Source organism: Piliocolobus tephrosceles, chromosome 17 (genome assembly GCF_002776525.5).
Source record: "Piliocolobus tephrosceles isolate RC106 chromosome 17, ASM277652v3, whole genome shotgun sequence".
Taxonomy (NCBI): Eukaryota; Metazoa; Chordata; class Mammalia; order Primates; family Cercopithecidae; genus Piliocolobus; species Piliocolobus tephrosceles.
The window spans coordinates 3,446,458-3,470,611 of record NC_045450.1 but is presented as its reverse complement, the minus strand read 5'-3'; the positions used below and the strand labels follow the sequence as shown (position 1 = coordinate 3,470,611).

At 46.1% G+C, this 24,154-nt stretch overlaps 1 protein-coding gene across 4 annotated transcripts in view; it reads right to left on the bottom strand.

The window, feature by feature from the left end:
• The window catches only part of CLUAP1 (clusterin associated protein 1), a 36,914-nt gene extending 17,972 nt beyond the window's left edge, over positions 1–18,942 (bottom strand). Inside the window, exons 1-6 of one of the 4 annotated variants that reach the window (XM_023225737.1) lie at positions 18,799–18,942; positions 15,121–15,232; positions 13,861–13,945; positions 11,818–11,997; positions 7,805–7,900; positions 4,328–4,411 (exon numbers count right to left, since the gene is read on the bottom strand). In XM_023225737.1, the coding sequence (XP_023081505.1) occupies positions 4,328–4,411; positions 7,805–7,900; positions 11,818–11,997; positions 13,861–13,945; positions 15,121–15,232; positions 18,799–18,820 (579 nt within the window). In that variant the 5' untranslated portion in view covers positions 18,821–18,942. Of the gene's footprint in view, positions 1–4,327; positions 4,412–7,804; positions 7,901–8,440; positions 8,835–11,817; positions 11,998–13,860; positions 13,946–15,120; positions 15,233–17,904; positions 18,088–18,187; positions 18,220–18,798 lie in introns of those variants that run through there. The other 3 variants (XM_023225739.1, XM_023225738.1, XM_023225740.1) reach the window with 3 other exon arrangements.
• Between the last annotated feature and the right edge of the window lie 5,212 nt (positions 18,943–24,154).

Below are 24,154 nucleotides of genomic sequence, written 5' to 3'. Positions count from 1 at the left end.
CTGACGTGCACCAACTCCGGAAGGGGCCCAGGGCAACAGTCAGAGAGAGGCCCTTGGGCAACAGAGGCTGAGTAAAGAATGGAAAGGGGACACGGGCCCACTGACAATGACACAAGTCTCCCTATCCTAAGAGAAGGTTCATTTGAAGCAGGTAGAGTCACAGGTAGAGCACTGTCTTCACATGCGTCTTGTCCGGTGGCCTGCCGGGTCACATGCCTGGGGTTCAGGCTCCAATCTCTTCATGAGGAATCTGGACTGCCACCCAGCTGACTGTGGAACTGGCCCCCCAGGGTTCTGGCTTTCCAGCCCTGCATTAAGTTCCTGGTGGCCAAGGTGGGGCTTTCTCCTCCAGCACTTTGCCTACGTGTAGCATCCCGTAAAGGGGTTACTCTGTTTTCCTGCAAGTCTCTGAAAAGCTATGGGCTCCACAGAGAAATGGCCTAAGAAGCCCAGACACTCTCCACAACTCTCAGGGATGGTGTGTTTTGGAAGCAGCCACTGTTCCTGACAATGCATTTATGGTCTGATTTTTTTGGTCTAAGTACACTGGCCATTTTTAAGATACTTTCATTAAAATAATCAAATCCTTATCATCCATTTGCTGCAAGTGCCTTAAAGCCCCCAGGAGAAATGTGAGTTCACCCTTCCAGGAAGAAAGGTAGGTCTCCTTTCTAAACAACTTCAGTCAATGGCACCTATTTCGTTGAACCAAAGTCAGATTAAAACCTTGTATATTTATCCCACCTTAAACATATCTGTTCCTCAAACAAGAAAGATCCACAATGCAAAACGGCTGTGTAAACACAACAATTTTCCCTGGTTTCTGAAATAAATGGCCTGTACTTCCTAACCCCTTTTAAGTACCCATGTTGTTGTTTTGGTTTAGTTTTTAGAATGGTCAAACCTCACAGATATTTTCTTTTTTTTTTTTTTTTTGAGACGGAGTCTCGCTCTGTCACCCAGGCTGGAGTGCAGTGGCGCGATCTCGGCTCACTGCAAGCTCCGCCTCCCGGGTTTACGCCATTCTCCTGCCTCAGCCTCCCGAGTAGCTGGGACTACAGGCGCCCGCCATCTCGCCCGGCTAGTTTTTTTTTTGTATTTTTTTTTTTTTTAGTAGAGACGGGGTTTCACCGTGTGGACCAGGATGGTCTCGATCTCCTGACCTCGTGATCCGCCTGTCTCGGCCTCCCAAAGTGCTGGGATTACAGGCTTGAGCCACCGCGCCCAGCCATCACAGATATTTTCTAACAATGAAAGGAGTCTTAAGAGATTTCTACCAAGAAATGAACCCTGTCCCCTCTTGGGTGTTCTACTTTTAACACATTAGTGCTAAGGGCACACTCATGCCGTGTTCACCTGATTCAGTTAGAACACTGGCAAGCATTAAGAGGCATAACACTTTTTTTTTAATTTTTAAATTTAGAAACAATCAAAAATTTACGTAAGACCTGTTGTACAACACAAAACGTTTTTCCCAACCTAGGTAACAGTAAGTTGCTTAACAGATGTTCCAACATCCTAGATACTTTAGTATGTATTTCCTACAAATAAGGACTTTCTCCTACATCCCCACAATACAATCATCAAAACAGGAAGCCAGCACTGACACACTACCACCATCTAACCCCAGCCCCACTCCACTGTCCCCACTTGTCCCAGTGAAGTCCCCAACAGCAGACAGGAGCTGCCTATGTGTCCAGTCATCACATCTCCACAGCCTCCCTCAGTCTGAAATGCCCCCTCAGCTTTCCTTGACTTTCAGAACCTTTTCACTTTGGGAGCATACAGGCTGCTTAATCTGTAGAATGCCCCTCAATTTGGCTTTGTCTCATTAGAGTCAGATATGCATCGTTGGCAGGAATACTCAGAAGTGACTGCATCCTACCAGGCATGCATCATTTTGATTTGTTCTACAACGATGATCTTCACTTTGATCACTTGATTAAGGGGGTAACTGACGGGCTTCTCCCTGAGAAGCGACTCTTTTCCCCTCGGTAATTAATAAGTACTCTGTGGGCTAGGCACGGTGGCTCATGCCTGTAATCCCAGCACTTTGAGAGGTCAAGGCGGGCGGATCACCTGAAGTCAGGAGTTTGAAACAAGCCTGGCCAAACATGGCAAAACCCCATCTCCACTAAAAAAAAAAACAAAGATTAGCTGGGTGTGGTGGCACACACCTATAATTCCAGCTATTTGGGAGGTCGAGGCACAAGAATTGCTTGAACCCAGGAGGCAGAGGTTGCAGTGAACTGAAATGGCGCCACTGCACTCCAGCCTGGGCAACAGAGCGTCTCAAAAATAAATAAATAAATAAAATAAAACAAAAATACAATAATTCATCAGGTGTGGTGGTGTGCCCCAGTAATCCCAGCTACTCAGAAGGCTAAGGCATGAGAATCACTTGAACCTCATGGGCAGAGGTTGCAGTGAGCTGAGGTTGTGCCACTGCACTCCAGCCTGGGTAACAGAGTGAGACTCCGTCTCAAAAAAAAAAAAATAAGTACTTTGTGGAAAGCTACTTTGAAACCGTGTGAATGACCTGCTCCTCCTCAGCTTCCAATATTCTTTTTTTTTTTTTTATTTTTTTGAGACGGGGTCTCGCTCAGTCACCCAGGCTGGAGTGCAGTGGCATGATCTCGGCTCACTGTAAGCTCCGCCTCCCGGATTCACGCCATTCTCCTGCCTCAGCCTCCCGAGTAGCTGGGACTACAGGCGCCCGCCACCACGCCCAGCTAATTTTTTGCATTTTTAGTAGAGACGGGGTTTCACCGTGTTAGCCAGGATGGTCTCGATCTCCTGACCTCGTGATCCGCCCGTCTTGGCCGCCCAAAGTGCTGGGATTACAGATGAGAGCCACCGCGCCCGGCCTCTTTTTTTTTTATGCCAGTGAGAACTCATGGTTTCCTATTTCATTCTATTATGCCATAAAATTAATTATGCTAACTTATTTTGATGCTTAAGTTGTCCCTACTTTGGCCAGGAGAGGCCCACTCAGGTTGACTTCTGTATGCTTGCAACAGCTCCCTTTCCTCCTTTGAGCTCTTCCTTACTTTCTTGTACTGCTCCTGCCCAACTCTGGAATCAGCCATTTACCCCTAAGAGTTCTGGTTCCTTTGGTGGAGAATGGTATTAAGCCAGGTGCTAGGTGTGCTCAGAACTAAGAAATGTATGAGTGTGGGTGTGTCTATGTGTATGTATATAAATAAAACATATTTACATACATATGTATGTAATTCCTTAAATGTACATACATGCATATCAAAATTTATTCCTGTATCTATCTATACATTGAAAATTATGCATTTAACCAACACCTCCAATTTCAGGTTCACTCTAATTTTCTCTCTTTCCATTTTTGTGACATTTTTGTGACTTTCTTCTCCAACAGTGAGGAACGTGGCTTTGTTATCATTACCATATTTTTACTTATTTGATCCATCTGCCTATCTGTCACCAGTCTCCAAACCAGGGCTGTGGTGTCCTTCTTCCTCTGTGAGGCTCTGACTTCCTGGGCTGGGCTACCCAGGGGTTACTACAGTTTAATGACAAGAGAATTATATATTTTTAAAAACCTATGATTTTTAGAATTTTGTATAACTCATAGCAAATTCTTGTTCTATGCCTACTCTGAATGTACACGGGGGCCCCCATCTGCGTCTACTGAGTAAAATAAATCATCAATGATGACTGAATATCTATTGTGCATCAGAGACGAGGCTTGATATACCCTGTCGTGATTAATGTTTATAAAGACCCCACACAGTTGGGAATGCAGTTCTTCCTATTTTACAGATGAGGAAAATGAGGCACAGAGAGGTTAAGTAACTTGCCTAAGATCACATAATAGAATTCAAACCCAAGCAATCTGAGTCTAAAGTCACCTTCATGATCTGCCTTCCAACTGACTCCTTTCGATGAGAGGATAACTGATGTGGGTGAGCAGTAAACAATGGTGATCCTTCTACTTAATACAGTGCTGTCTGGAATTTAGAAAACCCTGAAATAATTTAAATACTAAGCAGTGAGGAATTGGTTAAACAAAATAAAATAGAGCATTATTTATTAAAATTCTTGAATAATTGAAAATTATCAAATTACTGAAACTGATGAACTTTAAACAACATGAGAAGTTGTTTTTTATTTATAACGAGGGGAAAAAATGATAGTAAGTGACCTAGGTATGCTTGAATGTCCTCTGAGTTTTTCATTTCCCCACTAACACATCCCTCATTACTAAGCCTAGCTTGTTCTGTCTTGTACGGACAAGAAATCAGTATTTTTGAATCCCAGGCATTAAAAACATTATATAAAAGCAAAGTCATCTTACCAAAATCTCTTTTATTGCAATTCTCATCACTTTTTCAGTCTCATTTATTTCCAGAGGTCTGGCAATCGCTTCTGTTCTCATTTCCTAGGGAAAAGGTAAAATCATTTACAAATATTTTCAGAAAAGAAGTTCTCAAAATCAGTATTCCTAGATCTAGATGTGCCTTGTGGACTGATTCTCCAAAGTTTCATTACAACCTGAATCTCTGATGCAAAAACACTTCTACCATCACCTCCTATAATGTCTTCCATCATCTAAGTGCCTACCCAGCCTCTCTCCAGAGCTCAAGATCCTCCTTTTCAGCCACGGCCCATGTGACCCCAACTCTATGAGCAAAACTGAATTTAGCATCCATTATTTTTTCTCCCAAATTTACTTGCTTCTTTTTTTTTTTTTTTTAAGAGAGAGAGGGTCTCAACTATGTTGGCCAGGCTGGTCTCAAACTCCTAGGCTCAAGTGATCCACATTCCTTGACCTCCCAAAGTGCTAGGATCACAGGCATGAGCCACTGTGCCCAGCCCCAAATGTGCTTCTTTACCTGCATTCTGTCCAGGTGACACCCAAACTAAGCACAGTTCAACTTGGCAGGATCCCCTGCCAGCCTCTATAATCTTTCTTAGGATGAAGTCCCTTTCAGTTGCCTATCGCTAACAAACACAACCGACAAGAACAGTTACCATGGCCCTGCCCCTAGCATGAACCATTAACCAATCAAGGGAGACATCTGTGACTATCACATCAGTGCTGAAAACTTCTGAGACATGGGATTTTAATGTGGATGTAGTTATGAGGTTTGCCATAGACAATGTTTGTGTGACTCCAAAATTCATATGTTGAAACTCTAACCCACAACGTGATGATGTTAAGAGGTGAGGCCTTTAGTAGGTGATTAGCTCATAAGAGAAACCCTGGGGAGATCCCTCACCCCTGCTGCCATGTGAGGAACCAGCAACAAGGCAACATCTGTTAGGAACATACCCTCGCCAGACACTGAATCTGTTAGTGCTTTCATCTAGACCTTCCCAATCTCCAGAACCGTGAGAAACAAATCTGTCATTTACAAGTCACACTCAGCTTATTGTGTTTTGTGACGGCAGCCTGAACGGAGTAAGACAAGGTTCCTAGAGCACTGTGTCAAAACTCGTCTTGTGCTTCCTTTCTTCCACGGTGCACCTGCACATGCTGGTGGGAACGGCTGAGGGCAGGGTGAGGACTTAGTCAAGGAGGTAGAACTCAGTGCCTTGCCTGTGACTGGGGCTGCACCTCAGTAAATGTTTACTGAATGAAAGAAAAACAAACATTGGATAGGGGCTCTTCCTCGGATCATGACTACATACAGAATTTGAAAAGTACTACATTCAAGGTCTCTTGGTTTCCTTGGGAGCAGTTCTGCCACTGGTTACTTCATCATTCTTTAGAGGATGGTGCCGAAAGAGTCCCTGTGGGATGGAAGTGAAGTCTCACAGTGATGCCACAGCTCTAGTGGCAATCAGCAAGTGGCCAGCTCCTGTCTCTGGGTCTCTTAGGGACACACACAGACATATGCACACCACTGCACTAGAAACAGAAAGGGGAAAGCCTGGAGGTGCCTTATTCATCATCTGAATTAGCTAGAAGATGTCAGTGGCAGTTTCATTCTGCCAACCACACTTCATCGGGTGGCAACTGCCACGTCAATATATGATGAGCAGGCATAGCAACCTGGCACCTAAGCCCCTCTTCCCCAGACTTCCACTTCCGGTTTGCTCCCAGGGTATGCCAAACATAGGCAAGGCAGTGAGAGAGAGAGAAGCCATGGCTGGCATTCCTGATGGGAAGTGAATGAAAGAAATTCATTTAATTAAGCAGTAGATTGAGCACATATGCTTCAAGTGCCATAAATCTTTCTTTTTTTTTTTTTTTTGAGACAGAGTCTTGCTCTGTCACCCAGGCTGGCATGATCTCCGCTCACTGCAAGCTCCGCCTCCCAGGTTCACGCCATTTTCCTGCCTCAGCCTCCCCAGCAGCTGGGACTACAGGTGCCCGCCACCACGCCTGGCTAATTTTTTGTATTTTTAGTAGAGATGGAGTTTCACTGTATTAGCCAGGATGGTCTCGATCTCCTGACTTCATGATCCGCCCGCCTCGGCTTCCCAAAGTGCTAGGATTACAGGCGTGAGCCACTGCGCCTGGCCCAAATGCCATAAATCTTTACAGGTAAGGATTAAACACTACTCCACTCTAGGCCAGACACAGGGGTTCACGCTTGTAATCCCAGCACTTTGGGAGGCTGAGGAAGGCAAATCACTTGAGATCAGAAGTTTGAGACCAGCCTGGCCAACATGATGAAATCCTGTCTCTACTAAAAATATAAAAATTAGCCGGGCGTGGTGACACACATCTGTAATCCCAGCTACTCGGGAGGCGGAGGAAGGAGAATCACCTGAACCTGGGTGGCGGAGGCTGTAGTGAGTCAAGATTGAGCCACTGCACTCCAGCCTGGGCAACAGAGTGACAACGTCTCAAAAAAAAATAACAAAATTTAAAAAATAAAAAATAAACACCACTCTACTCTTAAACAGCTGCTTAAATGTAGGTGATGGCACATACTTCTTGGCTGGCATTGGCTGCAACAAGGATTGCAAATCAAATCAGTCTCCATTGCAACATCAACTTCAGCTGACTGGAAGTGACACAAAGATCGCTGGTCCCAAACTCTGCTGTTAGAATCACCCGGGAGAATCTGAAAACTCCCAGTGCCCAGGTCACATTCCATAACAAGGACCCCAGAGTTAAAGACAGGCTTCAGAAGTCTTTAGAGGTCCCCAGGTGTTTGCATTGGATAGCAAGGTCTGGGAACTGCAAGCTCAGAAGATCATTTTTGAGAAGAATGCTGAAGCAGGGCACACCAGAAAAAAGCATCATGACCAACAAAGTCTGCCAGGGCACAACAAGGACAGCTCAGTCACATGCCATGGAGCTGCCACTACTAAACAAGAAGTTAAAGGTAGATCAGTGATGGGCACGGTGGCTCATGCCTGTAATCCTAGCACTTTGGGAGGCCGAGGCAGGCGGATCACAAGGTCAGGAGATCGAGACCATCCTAGCTAACATGATGAAACCCTGTCTCTACTAAAAATACAAGAAAATTAGCCGGGCATGGTGGTGGGCGCCTGTAGTCCCAGCTACTCGGGAGGCTGAGGCAGGAGAATGGTGTGAATCCGGGAGGTGGAGCTTGCAGTGAGCCGAGATCGCACCACTGCACTCCAGCCTGGGCGACAGAGTGAGACTCCGTCTCAAATAAATGAATGAATGAATGTAGACCAGTGCCCACCAGAAGCAGGAAAGGCATCTAACATCCTGTATCACCTTTCCACACATTAGCTCATTCAACCAGGTATATTTCATTAAATCAGAACTGAAAAGGAAGAAACAGAATTGAAAAAGAAAACCTTGAAGAGAAAATCTGCATAGTTAAGGAAGTATTGGAATGCTCACCCTCAATTCTACTTCCATGCCGAGCAAGTCATACAGAGATGCTCCTTTGGAGGTGATTTCAGACGCAAGCTGCCTGGCTGCCTTCAAATCTGCAACCTGGAAGGAAAATAACAAAAACAGAAACCTCAGCAACAGATTTTTTTTAATAGAGACAGGGTCTTGGCTATGTTACCCAGGCTCCTCTCTAACTTCTGGCCTCAAGTGACCCTCCTACCTCAGCCTCCCAAAGTGTTGGGATTATAGGCAGAACCACGATGTTCAGCCAGTCATAGATTTCTTTCTTTTTTTTTTTTTTCTGAGACAGACGGAGTTTCGCTCTTGTTGCCTAGGCTGGAGTGCAATGGCGCGATCTTAGCTCACTGCAATCTCCACCTCCTGGGTTCAAGTAATTTTCCTTCCTTAGCTTCCCAAGTAGCTGGGATTACATGTATGTACCACCACGCCCGGCTAATTTTGTATTTTTAGTAGAGACAGGGTTTCTCCATGTTGGTCAGGCTGGTCTTTAACTCCTGACCTCGGGTGATCCACCCACCTCGACCTCCCAAAGTGCTGGGATCACAGGCGTGAGCCACTGCGCCCAGCCAGCCAGATTTTTAACATGCACTTAACCACCAGCCAGTTCACGTCAGTTCCTACCTTTGGTTGGGACATGTGACCACAAACATGTGCTTCCCCAGTCACACGCTCACAGGCTGCAGGACATCCACTCAAGAAATGATCATCTAAGTACTAAAGAGACCAATTCCAGGATGCCTAGGTCTCTCCAAAAAACCTAATGTCACGTCAAACTGAAGCCCCAACCAGGAGGGCATGGCTGGGAGAAAGCCCACATGCCTCCTACTTGGACTCTGTCACAGTAGAGGGTATCCGGCAGCAGCAGAGTGACCACATGAAGGGACAGCCTGAGAGACACACATCCTCTTGTAGCAGCCTGATGGCCTGTGTTTTGTACCCCCTGTCCTCCTTCTCTGACTCAGACTTTCCTCCACAGGCTTGGAGAGGTTCAAATGGGGTGGCACCCACTAAGGACTTACAATGGTTCTGGGCTCCACAGAGGGGCAGCTGTTGCCAGGAAGGCGATGACAAGCACAATGAGGATTTAGCACCGATCCCTTTGCACAGGCTTCTCAGGATGCGCGTGTCACCCCCTCTTCCTGGAATATGCTAACTCTTCTACTGAGCCCAAACGTAAACGTCTCCCTGCTCTGCTCACTCTCCCTCTCTCCTGGACAACTAATCCCCACATTCTGGCTCTCATTTTCAACCCACTAGCAACAACTCTCCCTCTTCATTCGCAGCCGATGGCTTTGATAGCTTGCTTCCCTCTTGCTTAGTCCTCCAGTATCCAGCCTGCTCTGGCTCTAGCTGCTTTTCTTCCCTTCCGAGAAGCACATCCCCAAACTTCGTTGCAGGAGTCTGTCACCTTCTCTGCTTCTCAACAGTGGAGCGAGTCAAGAGTTTCATCCCGGGACCCCCTGTCTTTTCTGCTGGCTCTGCTCCTACCCACACGGCTTTAATACCATCTGTGTGCTGATTCCTCCCCTAGCTCCCAGATCCAGCCTAGGCTTTCCCTGGGCTCTAGTCTCACATCCTAGCTACCTGCGCACCATCTCCACCTGGACAGCCAATGGGCGTGGCAAATGGAGCATGTCCAGAACCTTCTCTGCTTCAGTACATGGCAACTTCATCCTTCCAGGGGCTCACATAAAAAACTTCAGAGCAGTGATGTCTAATATAGTAACCACAAGCCACATGTGGCCATTTTCACTTAAATTACTTAAAAATTAAAGAAAATGCAGAACTCAACTCAGTTCCTCAGTTGTGCTCGCCACATGTGGCCAGTGGTTCCCGCAGAGTACAGCACAGAGGTGGAATACACCCACGAGCTCTGCAAGCTCTGCCACACGGCTGCCCCAAGACCTTGCCTGTAGCACCTGGCTTACTCTCAACCCACGCCTCATCCCATGAGATCTACCATCAAAATATGCCCCAATCTCTAGACGCTTCTGCTGACAAGTGTCGCTCCTGGTTAAAAACCCATGTATGAGGCCAGACGCAGTGGCTCACGCCTATAATCCTAGCACTTTGGGAGGCCGAGGCAGGCAGATCACCTGAGGTCAGGAGTTTGAGACTAGTTGGCCGACATGGTGAAACCCCATCTCTACTTAAAGAAAAAAAAAATACAGGCCAGGCTCAGTGGCTCATGCCTGTAATCCTAGCACTTTGGGACGCCGAGGCGGGCGGATCACCAGGGTTGGGAGTTCAAACCAGCCTGACCAACATGGAGAAACCCTGACTCTACTAAAAGTACAAAATTAGCCTGGCGTGGTGGCACATGCCTGTAATCTCAGCTACTCAGGAGGCTGAGGCAGGAGAATCACTTGAACCTGGGAGGCAGACATTGGGGTGAGCTGAGATCGTGCCATTGCACTCCAGCCTGGGCAACAAGAGTGAAACTCCATCTCAAAAAAAGAAAAAAAAAAAAAAATTAGCCAGGTGTGGTGGTGTGTGCCTGTAATCACAGCTAGTTAGGAGGATGAGGCAGGAGAATCTCTTGGACCTGGGAAGCGGAGGCACAGTGACCCAAGATCGTGCCATTGCACTCCAGCCTGGGCGATAGAGTGAAACTCTGTCTCAAAACAAAACAAAACTAAATATCTATGTGTGACTTTTCAAGCCCAACCATAGACAATAACACGGCCTCACCCAGCAGGCCTCACAGGGGAAGCTTTCTTCCCTGCACCAGACTTGGAGCTCGGCCAGCGCACTGTGGTTTCAGGCACCCTGCGTGGCCACACTCCTAGGTACATTCCCAGCCCCAGGGCCTTCATTTCTAGGTCTCCTGCTCTGAGGCCTTGGGCTTAACTAAAGGCTTAACCTTTATTTCTGGCTTGCTGCTGTGGTGGCTCCCTGACACCTGACAGCACCTCTCCCACCACCATTCTGCTCAAAGCCATGGTCACCCCTCACTCTCCAAAACAGGTTCGCTGCTTCCAGCCCTGCCTCCCGCTTCAGTCTGATGGCAGCTCAGCAGCCAGAGCAACCCTTTGGATGGGAAATAAGCATAGAAGACTCTGCTCGGATCCCAATGATTCCTACCTCAGAGGCAAAGCAAAGGCTTTCCAGGGGCTTCCCAGGCACTAGAGGGTCTGTCACTCCCAACCCTCATCACATTGCCTCCTTGATTTTTCTCATACACACAAAACACATTCTTTTTTTTTTTCCCCCCCAGACAAGGTCTTGTTCTGTTGCCTAGGCTGGAGAGCAGTGGCCTGAACATGGCTCGACTGCCTGGGCTCAAGAGATCCTCTCACCTTAGCCTCCTGAGCAGCTGGGACCACAAGTGTGCACCACCACGCCTTGCTAATTTTCTTCTTTATTTGGTAAAAATGGCATCTCACTATGTTGCCCAGTTTGGTCTCGAATTCTTGGCCTCAAAGGATCCTCTCACCTCAGCCTCCCAAAATGCTTGGCTTACAGAAGTGAGTCACTGCACCCAGCCCCAAACAAATTCTCATCCTGAGACACCTTGTCGCCACCTGCCAACTGCACAACTCACTCTTTCCCTCCCTCAGATCTCTGCTGGAAACACCATCCAATCTATGAGGACTTCCTGATCACCCTATTTAAGATCACCCCGGGCAGCGTCCATCCCCATCCCAGCTTATTATTCTCCACAGACTGCACTGCATCTGACCTTCCACACCTCTTACATTATTGTTCACAGTCTGACTCCTCCAACTAAAGAGCAGACACACACGATTTCTGTCCTCTTTGTTCACAACTGTATCCCCAGTGCTTGAATGCTACCTGACAAATACTAAGCTTTTAATAAATAGTTGAATTACTGGATTGTGAATTTGCCTTTATCCAAATGCTGATGAACACAAAACTGACAAACTGCCCTCAGTTGAGGAGGAAGAAAAGCAGTGGAGCTGTAGCAGACTCCTTCCATTTCAGAGTTCAAGAAATCAATGCTCCATCGCTCACTACAAGGCTTTCGTTGTCCTTACCTTTGAGCCAAGATCAAACTTGAATTTGTTGACATCTTCCTCTACTATTTCAGAGCTCTCCATCCCCTTGGTCTTCATAGCATTATAAAGGACAGATGTGATCTTCAACAGTTCTTTTACTGCATACCCATCTGCTTGATAAAGCTTCTTAGTGTTGAGTTTTATATGTGCCTTGGTGGCCTATTTTTACATCAAAAAAAAAAAAGTTGAGGGCCCTTTCCATGTAATGTCTAAACCAAATTCCATGTAGGTAAGTTGAAAATGCCTCCGCTGACAACTGGGATACAACCTAATAAGAGTAAGCATTCAAGTGACTCAAACATTGTGAGTGGGTATATAAACTGGGACAATCTTGATGGAAAGCAACTTGGTAAAAGACGCCAAAATTACAAATGCACATATCTTTTGATCCAGCAATTCCAAATCTAAGAACTTATTCTAGGTACACACTCAAACACAAACAAAATGAGATGTACAGGTTACTTATTATAGCATTGTTTCAAACAGCAAAGCTTGAGACAACCTAAAAACCTACCTATATAAATTACATAAATTATGGCATATCCATGCAAACAATACCACTCAGGTGTAAACAGAATGAGGAAATTCTGTATGTATTTTGAAAGTTCTCTAAAATATACCATTAAGTAAAATGAGACGCTAAACACCTTGTAGTGTACAGTAAGTACATCAAGTGGTATACAGTACCATTTGTGTAAAATAAAGGAAAAAAAATTTTATTTGCACATACACACACACACACACACACACACACACTCTGCAAGAGATTTTAAATAGTGATAATTTGGAATAGAACTCCGCCCAGGGCAGATAGTGTAGAAAGTCATTTTACTCCATTTTGTTACATAATGTTTTTAATTAATTAATTAATTTTTCTAAAGATGGCATCTCACTCTAGTCACCTGGGCTGGAGCGCAATGACATGATCATGGCTTACTGCAGCTTCAACCTCCCGGGCTCAAGCAATCCTCCCACCTCAGCTTCCCAAGTAACTGAGACTACAGGCACATGTCACCAGGCCCACCTAATTTTTTTTTTAATTTATTTTTTGTAGAGACAGGATCTTACTACATCACCCAGGCTGTTCTCAAACTCCTGAACTCAAGCTATCCTCCCACCTTGGCCTGCCAAAGTGCTAGGATTACAGGCATTAACAACCACGCCCAGCCTACTTTCAATTTGTGAGCCATGAAATATGTTACCTATTCAAAAATAAGGAAACAAAATTCTTTTTTTTTTTTTTATGGAGTCTCGCTCTGTTGCCCAGGCTGGAGTGCCACGGTGCGATCTCAGCTCACAGCAAGCTCTGCCTCCCGGGTTCACACCATTCTCCTACCTCAACCTCCCGAGTAGCTGGGACTACAGGCACCCGCCACCACACCCAGCTAATTTTTTGTATTTTTAGTGGAGACGGGGTTTCACCCTGTTAGCCAGATGGTCTCAATCTCCTGACCTCGTGATCTGCCTGCCTCGGCCTCCCAAAGTGCTGGGATTACAGGCGTGAGCCACCATGCCTGGCATAAACAAAATTCTTAACAAATAATGAATTAAAAGACAAACAAAAAGAACTTCGCTGGTGAAATGGCGCCACAGAAACCCAGCAATGGAATGGTTTCAGAAAGCAAACTCAGGCCAGGTGCGTGGTGGCTCACATCTGTAATCCCAGCACTTTGGGAGGCCAAGGCGGGTGGATCACTTGAGGATGGGAGTTTGAGACCAGCCTGGCCAACATGGTGAAACCCAGTCTCTATTAAAAACACAAAAATTAGCCAGGTGTGGTGGTGTGTGCCCGTAATCTCAGCTACTCAGGAGGCTGAGACAGGAGAACCCCCAGGAGGCGGAGGTTGCAGTGAGCCAAGTTTGCGCCACTGCACTCCAGCCTAGGCGAGACAATGAGACTTCATCTCAAAAAAAAAAAAAGAAAGAAAAATTCAATTACTCAGTTTGAAAGTAGCCCTAACGAGGAGTCATCCTTTCTAGTTTTCTTAATTTTACAACTCCGCAAAATAAGTGTCCACTAACCATGAACTGGGCAACTGCCTTAATGAAGAAAACTCGGTCCTGTTCAGTGTCCACGTCAGGCGGGATGTCAGTCTGGGGCTCATACCTATCAGAGAGGTAAGAGGAGAGAGCACAGGTTAACCAAAGAGAAAGTCCACTAAAGAGAATGTGGGCAACTGAGAGGACAGCAGGTCTGGAACAAAGCTCTCCAAGTCCCCAAGTGTGACAGTAAGATCAATGCAAACTTCAAAAGTAAAACCAAAATACCAAGGGAGTAAATCCCCACCTAAGAACAAAAGATTTCAAAAACTAAACGTGGGTCTCAGCTTATAAAATTAAATCTCTCTCAGACCTCGACATGTCATGAAATTAATCAGAACTGCTACCCTGGCTGACAGCCCTTGACTCAGAGATCAGTGCTAGGGCTGATTAGTCAGCTCTAAGCAGCAGCAGAGTTGACAAAGTTATTTTCTTCAAGGTATTGATACCAGGGGTCAGCAGACTGCAGCCTCCAACCTGTACAGCCTCCAAGCTAAGAACTCTTTTCACATTTTAAGAAAAAGAAGAGACACAATAGAGATCGTATGCAGTCTCTGAATTTTATGTTTAGCAAAAGGTAAAATGTTTATTATCTGGTCCTTAACAGAAAAAGCTGCCAACCCTGAATCATATATCATATTCAATTTTTCACAGAAAAAGAAACCTACATTATTTCTAATCCAGTGTATTGATTAGAAGTGCAAAAAGGCCCTTGTCACTCTGCAGTGAGGGGCTGAAGAGCAGCCTGGCCCAGCACCCTACTGAGGAATAGTCAGTCTTCTTTCACCACTTCCTGGTATATTTCCCTCTCCCACAGCATTTTTTAAACTCCACTGATTTTTTTTTTTTTTTGAGACACAGTCTCAATCTGCCTGGGCTGGTGTGCAGTAGCATGATCAGCGGCACTGCAGCCTCAAACTCCCGAGATCAGGTGATCCTCCTGAGTAGCTGGAACTATGAGTGTGCACCACCCACGCTCAGCTAATTGTTGTTTTGTGTGTGGAGACAGGGTCGTGCTATGTTGACCAGGCTGGTCTCGAATTCCTGAGATCATAAAGTGCTGGGATTATAGAAACGAGCCACTGTGCCCAGCCACAGCTACATTTTAACAGATTACAATTGCGTCTGTCAAACTCAAACAACTCTTCCTTCTGCAGCATCACAACTATGTCCTGTTTTCTAGGTGACTAACAAATAAAATCCAGTATTCACTCTTAGACGTCCATAAAGCGCAATTCTAACCTTTTCACAAGCCAGAGAAGCACTTCAGATACAAGTCCAAAATTGGGTGTACAGAAATTTTCCATAGAAATATGTCGAGGGTATCCCAGGGCTCTCATCATCTCTGTGAAATCTGTCCAAGGAAAAATACAATTCATTCAGTTCCCCGTCACATAGCAACTACTTGTTAACTTAGATATTGTCTTTACTTTTCCTTCTTATTTCCAACCTACTGACAGCTTTAGGGATTATCTGTCAACTTTCTTCAAGGGAACGTAAAAAAAGAGATAAAATTTAAAATAACAAAAATGCTACCTAAAAAGCATGTAAGTTCAATGGGAGAAGTAGATGGCTATACATGAAAATAGAATTGAAGGATTAGCTGTGAATTTCATTTCTCTCTTTAATATCTCATTTCTTTTTACCGCTAAAAGTAAGAAACACCTGTCCTTATAAAATGTCATGCAGAAAAAGTATTTTTAAATGTCAACAGTGGTTTGACTCAAATTCAGCTGATTAAAAATTATTTTAAAATGTTAACAGTGTGGTTATTTCTGAGGGGAATCGGTAGCATGACATTCGTGTTTCTGAGTTGTCTTTTTTTTTTTAAATTTTAGTGAGCATACAGGACCCAAATAACACAAGTTTTAAAGATCAGTTGCCATGTATTTAGGGAAATCTTAAATACAGTGGTTGAACTACACAACCATGTTTAGATTTATTACAAAACAGATTAAGAAATAGTAATACTAATACTTGTTGATCCATAGGTTGGGGTCACCTCAGGAAAAGCATTGGTGCTTTCAAGAGAGCAGGACTTGGAAATGAACACCACAAAGGTCGTTGAGCTCCCATAATGTACCAAGATTTACATTCAGTGTGCTTCCTGGTTATTTAAGGTCTGTCTGCACTCTTCTTGAAGATCCATGTTCAAAATGGTCCATCAATGTTCACAAATAACCTACCCAGGTACTGGAAGACAGGTCAGACTTCGCCAGACAACGGAAGAAAAAGTGTGAGCACAGGAAACAGCAAAGTCACAAAGACTCTGTAACTGTTTTCTGGGAAATGTGAATACGGAGATTAAAAAAAAAAAAATAGCTGGGTGTGGTGGTGCATGCCTGTGGTCCCAGCTATTAACCAGGAGGTTGCAGTAAGCTGAGATCACGTGACTGCACTCCAGCCTGGGTGACAGAGTGAGACCCTGTCTCAGAAACAAAAACAAAAAAAGGCCGGGCGTGGGTGGTTCATGCCTATAATCTCAGCACTTTGGGAGCCGAGGAGGGTAGATCACCTGAGGTCAGGAGTTCAAGACCAGCCTGGCTAAAATGGTGAAACCTCACCTCTACTAAAAATACAAAAGTTGCTGGGCACGGTGGCTCATGTCTGTAATCTCAGTACATTGGGAGGCCAAGGCGGACAGATCATGAGGTCAGGAGATCGAGACCATCCTGGCTACCACGGTTAAACCCCATCTCTACTAAAAACACAAAAAAATTAGTCACGCGTGGTGGCGGGGGCCTGTAGTCCCAGCTACTCGGGAGGCTGACGCAGGAGAATGGCGTGAACCCGGGAGGTGGAGCTTGCAGCGAGCCAAGATTGCGTCACTGCACTCCAGCCTGGGCGACAGAGCAAGACTCCATCTCAAAAATAAATAAATAAATAGAAATAAAAATACAAAAGTTAGGTGGGCGTGGTGGCAGGCGCCTATAATTCCAGATATTGGAGAGGTTGGGACAGGAGAATCGCTTGAACCTGGGAGGCAGAAGTTGCAGTGAGCCAAGATCACACCATTGCACTCCAGCCTGGGCATCAGAGCAGCCTTTCCTTCACACAGGAAGGCACTGCCTAAATTCTTCTGACCACTAGGTACTAGTCGAGTTCTGTTAATGCTGCAGTGTTATAGTCAAAATAGAGACTAATTTGAGTAAGATCCTTACCATACAACGCACAACTGCAGAGCATTAATTTAAGGTCAAAATATTCCGAAATCTCCATGTATGCTCCTCCCAACAAAACCCCATTCTACGTCTCCCAGCAGGGTGCTGGCCTCTCTAAAAACTGTGTGGGAGGAGACACTCATCCTGTATGATGTGTGGCCACCAAAAACCTTCAAACCCCAGAGGACAGGATTCACACTCTGGTGCTCAGTGGCTGTATGGATAAAAGGTAAAGCGTTTTCCTATTTTTACATTGTAGAAAAGAGCAATTCATAACCCAAGGAGTAATCTCTAATGCTAAAATTTCAGGCACCAGCAATTTGGTGACAAAATTGGCTCTTTAAGAGACCCCTAAGATCACACCAAATTGGCAATCATCTACTATTCCATTTTTTTTTTTTTTTTAAGACAGTCCCACTCTGTCACCCAGGATGGAGAGCAGCGGTATGATCTCGGCTCACTGCAACTTCTGCCTCCAGTGATCAAGCAATTCTCCTGTCTCAGCTTCCCGAGTAGCTGGGACCACAGGTGCACACCACCATGCCCTAATTTTTTGAATTTTTAGCAGACGCGGGGTTTCACCGTGTTGGCCAGGCTAGTCTTGAACTCCTGACCTTCAGTGATCCGCCTGCCTCAGTCTTCCAAAGTGCTGGGATTACAGGCGTGAGCCACTGTGCCCGGTCGTAACCAACACTCTTAGCCTCATTCTTCCACTTCCCCACCCTCTTAGCAAAGGAATTCGAGCTCCCTTCTCATCAGCCCTGCAGAAAGGATGCAGACGGAGTTCAGGAGGTCTGGAGTTCAGGCAACCTGAATTCAATCCCCAGTGCCACCTCCTATCGCCTGTGTCACCTGCCCAAGTTACCTGACCTCTCTGTGCCCGTTTCCTCAGTTCCAGATGCAGGCGGCACAGTTGTTCAGATGACTAAAATGAAATGATGGCCATAACACAGAGTGGGCCCTGGCAGATTGTTAAAACTCAAAAAATGTTAGCTGCAATGATCATCACCCAGCCCCTCTCCTCGGTTTCGCTGCTGTTTTTTTTGTTTTGTTTTGGTTTGGGGTTTTTCGTTTCTGTTTGTTTGTTTCGAGATGGAGTTTCGCTCTTGTCCCCCAGGCTGGAGTGCAATACCCCGACCTCGGCTCACCGCAACCTCCGCCTCCCGGGTTCAAGCGATTCTCCTGCTTCAGCCTCCCGAGTAGCTGGGATTACAGGCGCTGGCCACCACCCCCGGCTAATTTTGTAATTTTAGTAGAGATGGGGTTTCTTCATGTTGGTCAGGCTGGTCTCGAACTCCCGACCTCAGGCGATTCGCCCGCCTCGGCCTCCCAAAGTGCTGGGATTACAGGCGTGAGCCACCAAGCCCGGCCTGCTGTTCGGTTTTCTAAGCGCTAAGCTAATCCAACTCAAAAAATAGTCTCTAAATTATCTATGCATTTTCCAATACGGTAGCTAACAGCGGCATGCAGCCACACAAATAGAAATGAGTTACACTTAAAAATTCAGTTATTCATCTGCACTAGTCACATTTCGAGCGCTTTGAGCCAAACGCGGCCAGTGGCAGATACAAGAACTTTCCACCCTCGCTAGAAATGACCTAAGAAGGGCCTGGGGCACTCAGCGGGGTTGTAGCCGCGGGTCAGAGGCGTTCCCTGAGGCGCAGAGGCCCGAAAGGGGTCGCCTACATAAGGGACCCAGCGGGCGGGAGCCCCGAATCTCTGGAAGACCCGCAGGTCACAGGGCGCAGGGCTTCCTTACTGCGGAGGTCGCGGAAAGACATGACGCTCAGGTCCCCAGGAGCCCAGGGTCGCAGCTGCTCGCACCTCCGCGCTCACAGGCACAGCGCTCGCCGGTCTCTATGGCAACCAATGGACCCTTGGACGGTGCACGGTCAGGGACAAATAAGAAGGGAAGCGAAGGCGCAGCGGTTCGTGCACGTGCACAGGGAGAGTGGGCCGGCAGAGGGCGCTCCTGAGACGCCGAGGGCAGAGGGCGTGGTGATCCCAGCGTCTATGGGGGCTGCAAGCTCCCCGGCTTCTGGGCCTGTGTTTACACGCTTTGCGGACGTTTCGCGCTGGCTGACAGACTCTGAGTACCTACTATGTGCTTGACATTGCGCTAGGCGCTTTCCATAATGCTTATTTCCCCCTCATTTCTATAAAGAATGCACGATACTCAGCCGGGCGCGATGGCTCACGCCCATAATCCCAGCACTTTGGGATGCCGAGGCAGGCTGATCACTTCAGGTCAGGAGTTAGAGACCAGCCTGGCCAAAATGGCGAAACCCCCGTCTCTACCAAAAAATACAAAAATTAGCCAAGCGTGTGGCGCACACCTGTAATCCCAGCTACTCGGGAGGCTGAGGCAGAAGAATTACTTGAACCCGGGAGGCGGAGGTTGCCACTGCACTCCGGCCCGGCGACAGAACGAGACTCTGTCTCAAAAAAAGAAAAAAAAAAGAATGCACTATACTCAGGAAGCCGGCCTTCCCGGGTCCGAGGCAACAGCGCGCTACCCGTCGGAATCCCGTTGCGGAGCGGAGGACGGGATCACTATGGGCGCCCAGAGGCAGGCCAGGCCCAGGTCTCGCGCACGCGCAAACGGCCCGGCCTTCGCAACAGGCCGGAAAGCTGCCCCCAGCCGCGCGCGCCGCGCGGGTCAGGCAAGCCCCGGCCTCCGCAGGAGAGCGCGAGCAGACGGCCGGAAGGGGCGGCCCCCACGCGTGAAGTGGGGAGATACTCCGACAGGCGTGGCACAGCAGCCGGGTTTTGTAAGGTAGCTTGAGCAGGAACAGGGAAACAGCGTAGTGCACAAAGCGATTGGTTGGCATCAGGTTATTTCAGATGCATTTCTTTGTGTGGGTTAAAGCAGAGGGGGCTTCCTCATGCCAGCCTAGGTGGACAGGGCCCCTTCTGTTGGTTGCAGTGAAACTTTTGTGTTTTGGCACACTGGCCTGTCTCTAAGTTCGCTTTGATTACGTGGCACCTTGCACTAGCGATTCCATTTTGGTTTGGTCTGGTCCGTTGGTACCTTGTGCAGGAGCTTGCTCCAAAACAATGGCCTCCCGTAAATGTTACTTCACGTGTTATTAAGAAAAACAAAAGGTAAGCCACAATCTAGAAGAAAATATTCACAAAACACATATCTGATAAAGAAACGTGTATCCAGAATGTATAAAGAACTCTCAACACTCAATGTGAAACAGTCTAGAGAATGGAGAAAACATTTTAAAAGATGCTTCACAAGGCCGGGCGCGGTGGCTCACGCCTGTAATCCCAGCACTTTGGGAGGCTGAGGAGGGTGGATCACCTGAGGTCAGAAGTTCAAGACCAGCCTGGCCCACCATGGTGAAACCCCATCGCTACTAAATATACAAAAATTAGCCAGACGTGGTGGCAGTCACCTGTAATCTCAGCTACTCGAGAGGCTGAGGCAGGAGTATTGCTTGAAACCGGGAGTGGAGGTTGCAGTGAGCCGAGATCATGCCATTGCGCTCCAGCCTGGTCAACAAGAGCAAAAACTTGGTCTCAAAAAAAAAAAAAAAAAAAATTCACAAAAGAAGATATATGGATGGCTAATACGCAAATGAAGAGATGATCAAGGTTATTATTAGAGAAGTGGGTATTAAACCACAATGAGATATCACTATGAAGTTATTAAATTGGCTAAAACGTGCCATATCAGGTAACACGTTAAAAACCTAAAAATTGGCGGGGCGTGGTGGCTCATGCCTGAAATCCCAGCACTTTGGGAGGCCGAGGCAGGCAGATCAGGAGGTCAGGAGATGGAGACCACGGTGAAACCCCGTCTCTACTAAAAAATACAAAAAACTACCCGGGCGTGGTGTCAGGCGCCTATAGTCTCAGCTGCTGCGGAGGCTGAGGCAGGAGAATGGTGTGAGCCCGGGAGGCGGAGCTTGCAGTGAGCTGAGACCCCGCCACTGCACTCTTGCCTGGGCGACAGAGCCAGACTCCGTCTCAAAAAAACCAAAACAAACAAACAAAAACCTAAAAATTAAATCTCGATAAAATGGCTAAAACAACAAAAAACTCTTGACAATGACAAGAGCTTGAAAGGATGCTGATCAACTTGAACTTTCTTATTTTTATTTCATTTATTATTATTATTATTATTTGAGATGGAGTCTTGCTCCTGTTGCCCAGGCTGGAGTGCAGTGGCACATTCTCAGCTCACTGCAACCTCCGCCTCCCGGGTTCAAGTGATTTTCCTGCCTTAGCCTCCGGAGTAGCTGGGATTACAGATGTGTACTACCATGCTCAGCTAATTTTTGTAATTTTAGTAGAGATGGAGTTTTGCCATGTTGGTGTGAGTCACCGCACGCAGCCTGCATTTCCCTGATGATTAAAGATGTTGAACATCTTTTTACATGTTTGGTGACCATTTGTATATTTCCTTTGGAAAAATGTGCAGTCATGTTCTTTGCCCATTTCAAAATTGGGTTGTACATCCTTTTGTTTTTGAATTGTAAGAGTTATTTATATATTCTGCATATGAGACCCTTATCAGATACATGATTTGCCAATATTTTCTTACATTTCATAGGTTGTCTTTTCACGTGTTTATTTGCATTTATTTATTTATTGTTTTGAGATGGAGTCTCGCTCTGTCACCCAGGCTGGAGTGTAGTGGCGAGATCTCAGCTCACTGCAAGCTCCGCCTCCAGGGTTCACACCATTCTCCTGCCTCAGCCTTCTGAGCAGCTGGGACTACAGGCACCCGCCACCACGCCTGGCTAATTTTTGTATTTTTAGTAGAGATGGGGTTTCACCATGTTAGTCAGGATGGTCTCGATCTCCTGACCTCATGATCCGCCTGCCTTGGCCTCCCAAAGTGCTGGGATTACAGGTGTGAGCCACCGCGCCTGGGCTTTTTTCACTTGTTATTGTTGTTGTTGTTGTTGTTGTTGTTTTAAGACAGGGTCTCGCTCTCTTGCCCAGGCTGGAATGCAGTGGCGCGATCATAGCTCACTGTAACCCACTCCTGGGTTCAAACAATCCTCCTGCCTCAGCCTTCCAAGTAGGTGGGACTACAAGCACATGCCAACATTCCCAGCTTGTTTTTGTATTTTCTGTAGAGACAGGGTTTTGCTATGTTGCCCAGGCTGGTTTCGAGCTCCTGGGCTCAAGAGATCTGTCTGCCTCAGTCTCCTATAGGGCTGGGATTACAGGTGTGAGCCACTGTGCCCAGCTTCTGTTTTCTTCTTGATAGAGGTTTGCAGCATGAAATTTTTTAATCTTAATGAGGTACAATTTATCTATTTTTTCTTTTGGTGTCATATCCAAAAATCAATTGCCAAATCCCTGTGTTTTCTTCTGAAGGTTTTATAGTTTTACCTCTTACATTTAGGTTTTGGGTCAATTCTCAGTTAATTTTTAAATTTGATGTGAGATACGAATTCAATCTTATTTTTTTGCATGTGGCTGTTCATTTCTCCAGCAACATTTGTTGCAGAGACTATTGTTTCCTACATTGAATGGTCTTGGTACCTTTGTCAAAATCAATCGACCATAGATGAATGGGTTTATTTCTGGGTTTTCTATTGTATTTCATTGGTCTAGATGTTTTTTCTTATGCCTGTTGCACACTGTTTTGATTACTGTGTTTTGTAGTAAGTGTTGAAATCAGAAAGTGTGTTTTTAATTTCTTTTTATTTATTTTTTTTATTTTGGATTCTTGCTTTGTCACCCAGGCTGGAGTGCAGTGGCACAATCTCGACTCATTGCAACCTCTGCCTCCTGGTTCAATCGATTCTGCCTCAGCCTCCCAAGTAGCTGGGATTACAGGTGCCCACCACCACGCCCAGCTAATTTTTTGTATTTTTAGTAGAGACAGGGTTTCACTATGTTGGCCAGGCTGGTCATAAACTCTTGAGCTCAGGTGATCTGACCACCTCAGCGTCCCAAAGTGCTGGGATTACAGGCATGAGCCACCATGCCCAGCCGTGTTTCTAGTTTCTGAAGATCTGCTTTTCCAAGATTGTTGTGGTTATTTGGGCTCCCTTGTAATTTCACATGAATTTTAGGATTAGCTTTTCCCTTTCTACTTGTGATGATTAATTTTGTGTATCAACTTGACTGGGATGCCTGATAGCTGGTAAAACCTTATTTTTGGGTGTGCCTGTGTAAGCGTTTCCAGAAGAGATTAGCGTTTGAATTGGTAGATTGAGTAAAGAAGGTTGCCCTCACCAACGTGGTGGGCATCATCCAATCTTCTGGGCACCCAATTACGACAAAAATGCAGAGGAGGGCTGAATTCACGCTGTCTTCATGGACTGGGACATCCTTCTTCTCCTGCCCTTGGACATTGGAGCTCCTGGTTCTTGGACTTTTGGACACCAGGACTTCCACCAGCCCTCACCCCCAGCCCTGCACAGATTCTCATGCTTTTGAACTCAGACTTAATTACAGCACCAGTTTTCCTGGTTCTCCAGCTTGCAGGCAGCATATTGTGGGAGGTTTTGTCCCCGATAATCACATAAGCCAATATCCCTAATGAATCTTCTCCTGGCCGGGCACGATGGCTCACGCCTACCATCCCAGCACTTTGGGAGATGGAGGCAGGAGGATCACTTGAGCCCAGGAGTTCAAGACCAGCTCTGGGCAACATGGTGAGAGCTCCATCACTAAAAGTAAAACATTAAAAATTTAAAAATTAAAATAAATTTAAAAATTAGCCAGGCCTGGTGGCGCACACCTGTAGTCCCAGCTACTTGGGAGGCTAAGGTGGGAGGACTGCCTGAGCCTGGTAAGTTGAGGCTGCAGTGAGCCATGATCATATCACTGTACTTCAGCCTGGGCAATGGAGCAAGGCCCTGTCTCAGAAAAAATTATCTTATATAAAGAGATTTATTTTTCCCCTAATAAATATTTTATCTATAAATATCTGTATACATCCTGCTGATTATATTTCTCTGGAGAAACCTAATACACTACATGAAGGCCATTTTGATTTTGATAAGAATTGTACTGAGCACTTTGGGGAGTATTGCTCTCTTAACAATATTAAGTCTTCAGTCCATGAACATGGAATGTTTTCCAATTTATTTAAGTCTTTAGATTCTCTCAGCAATGTTTTATAGTATTCAGAGTTGTCT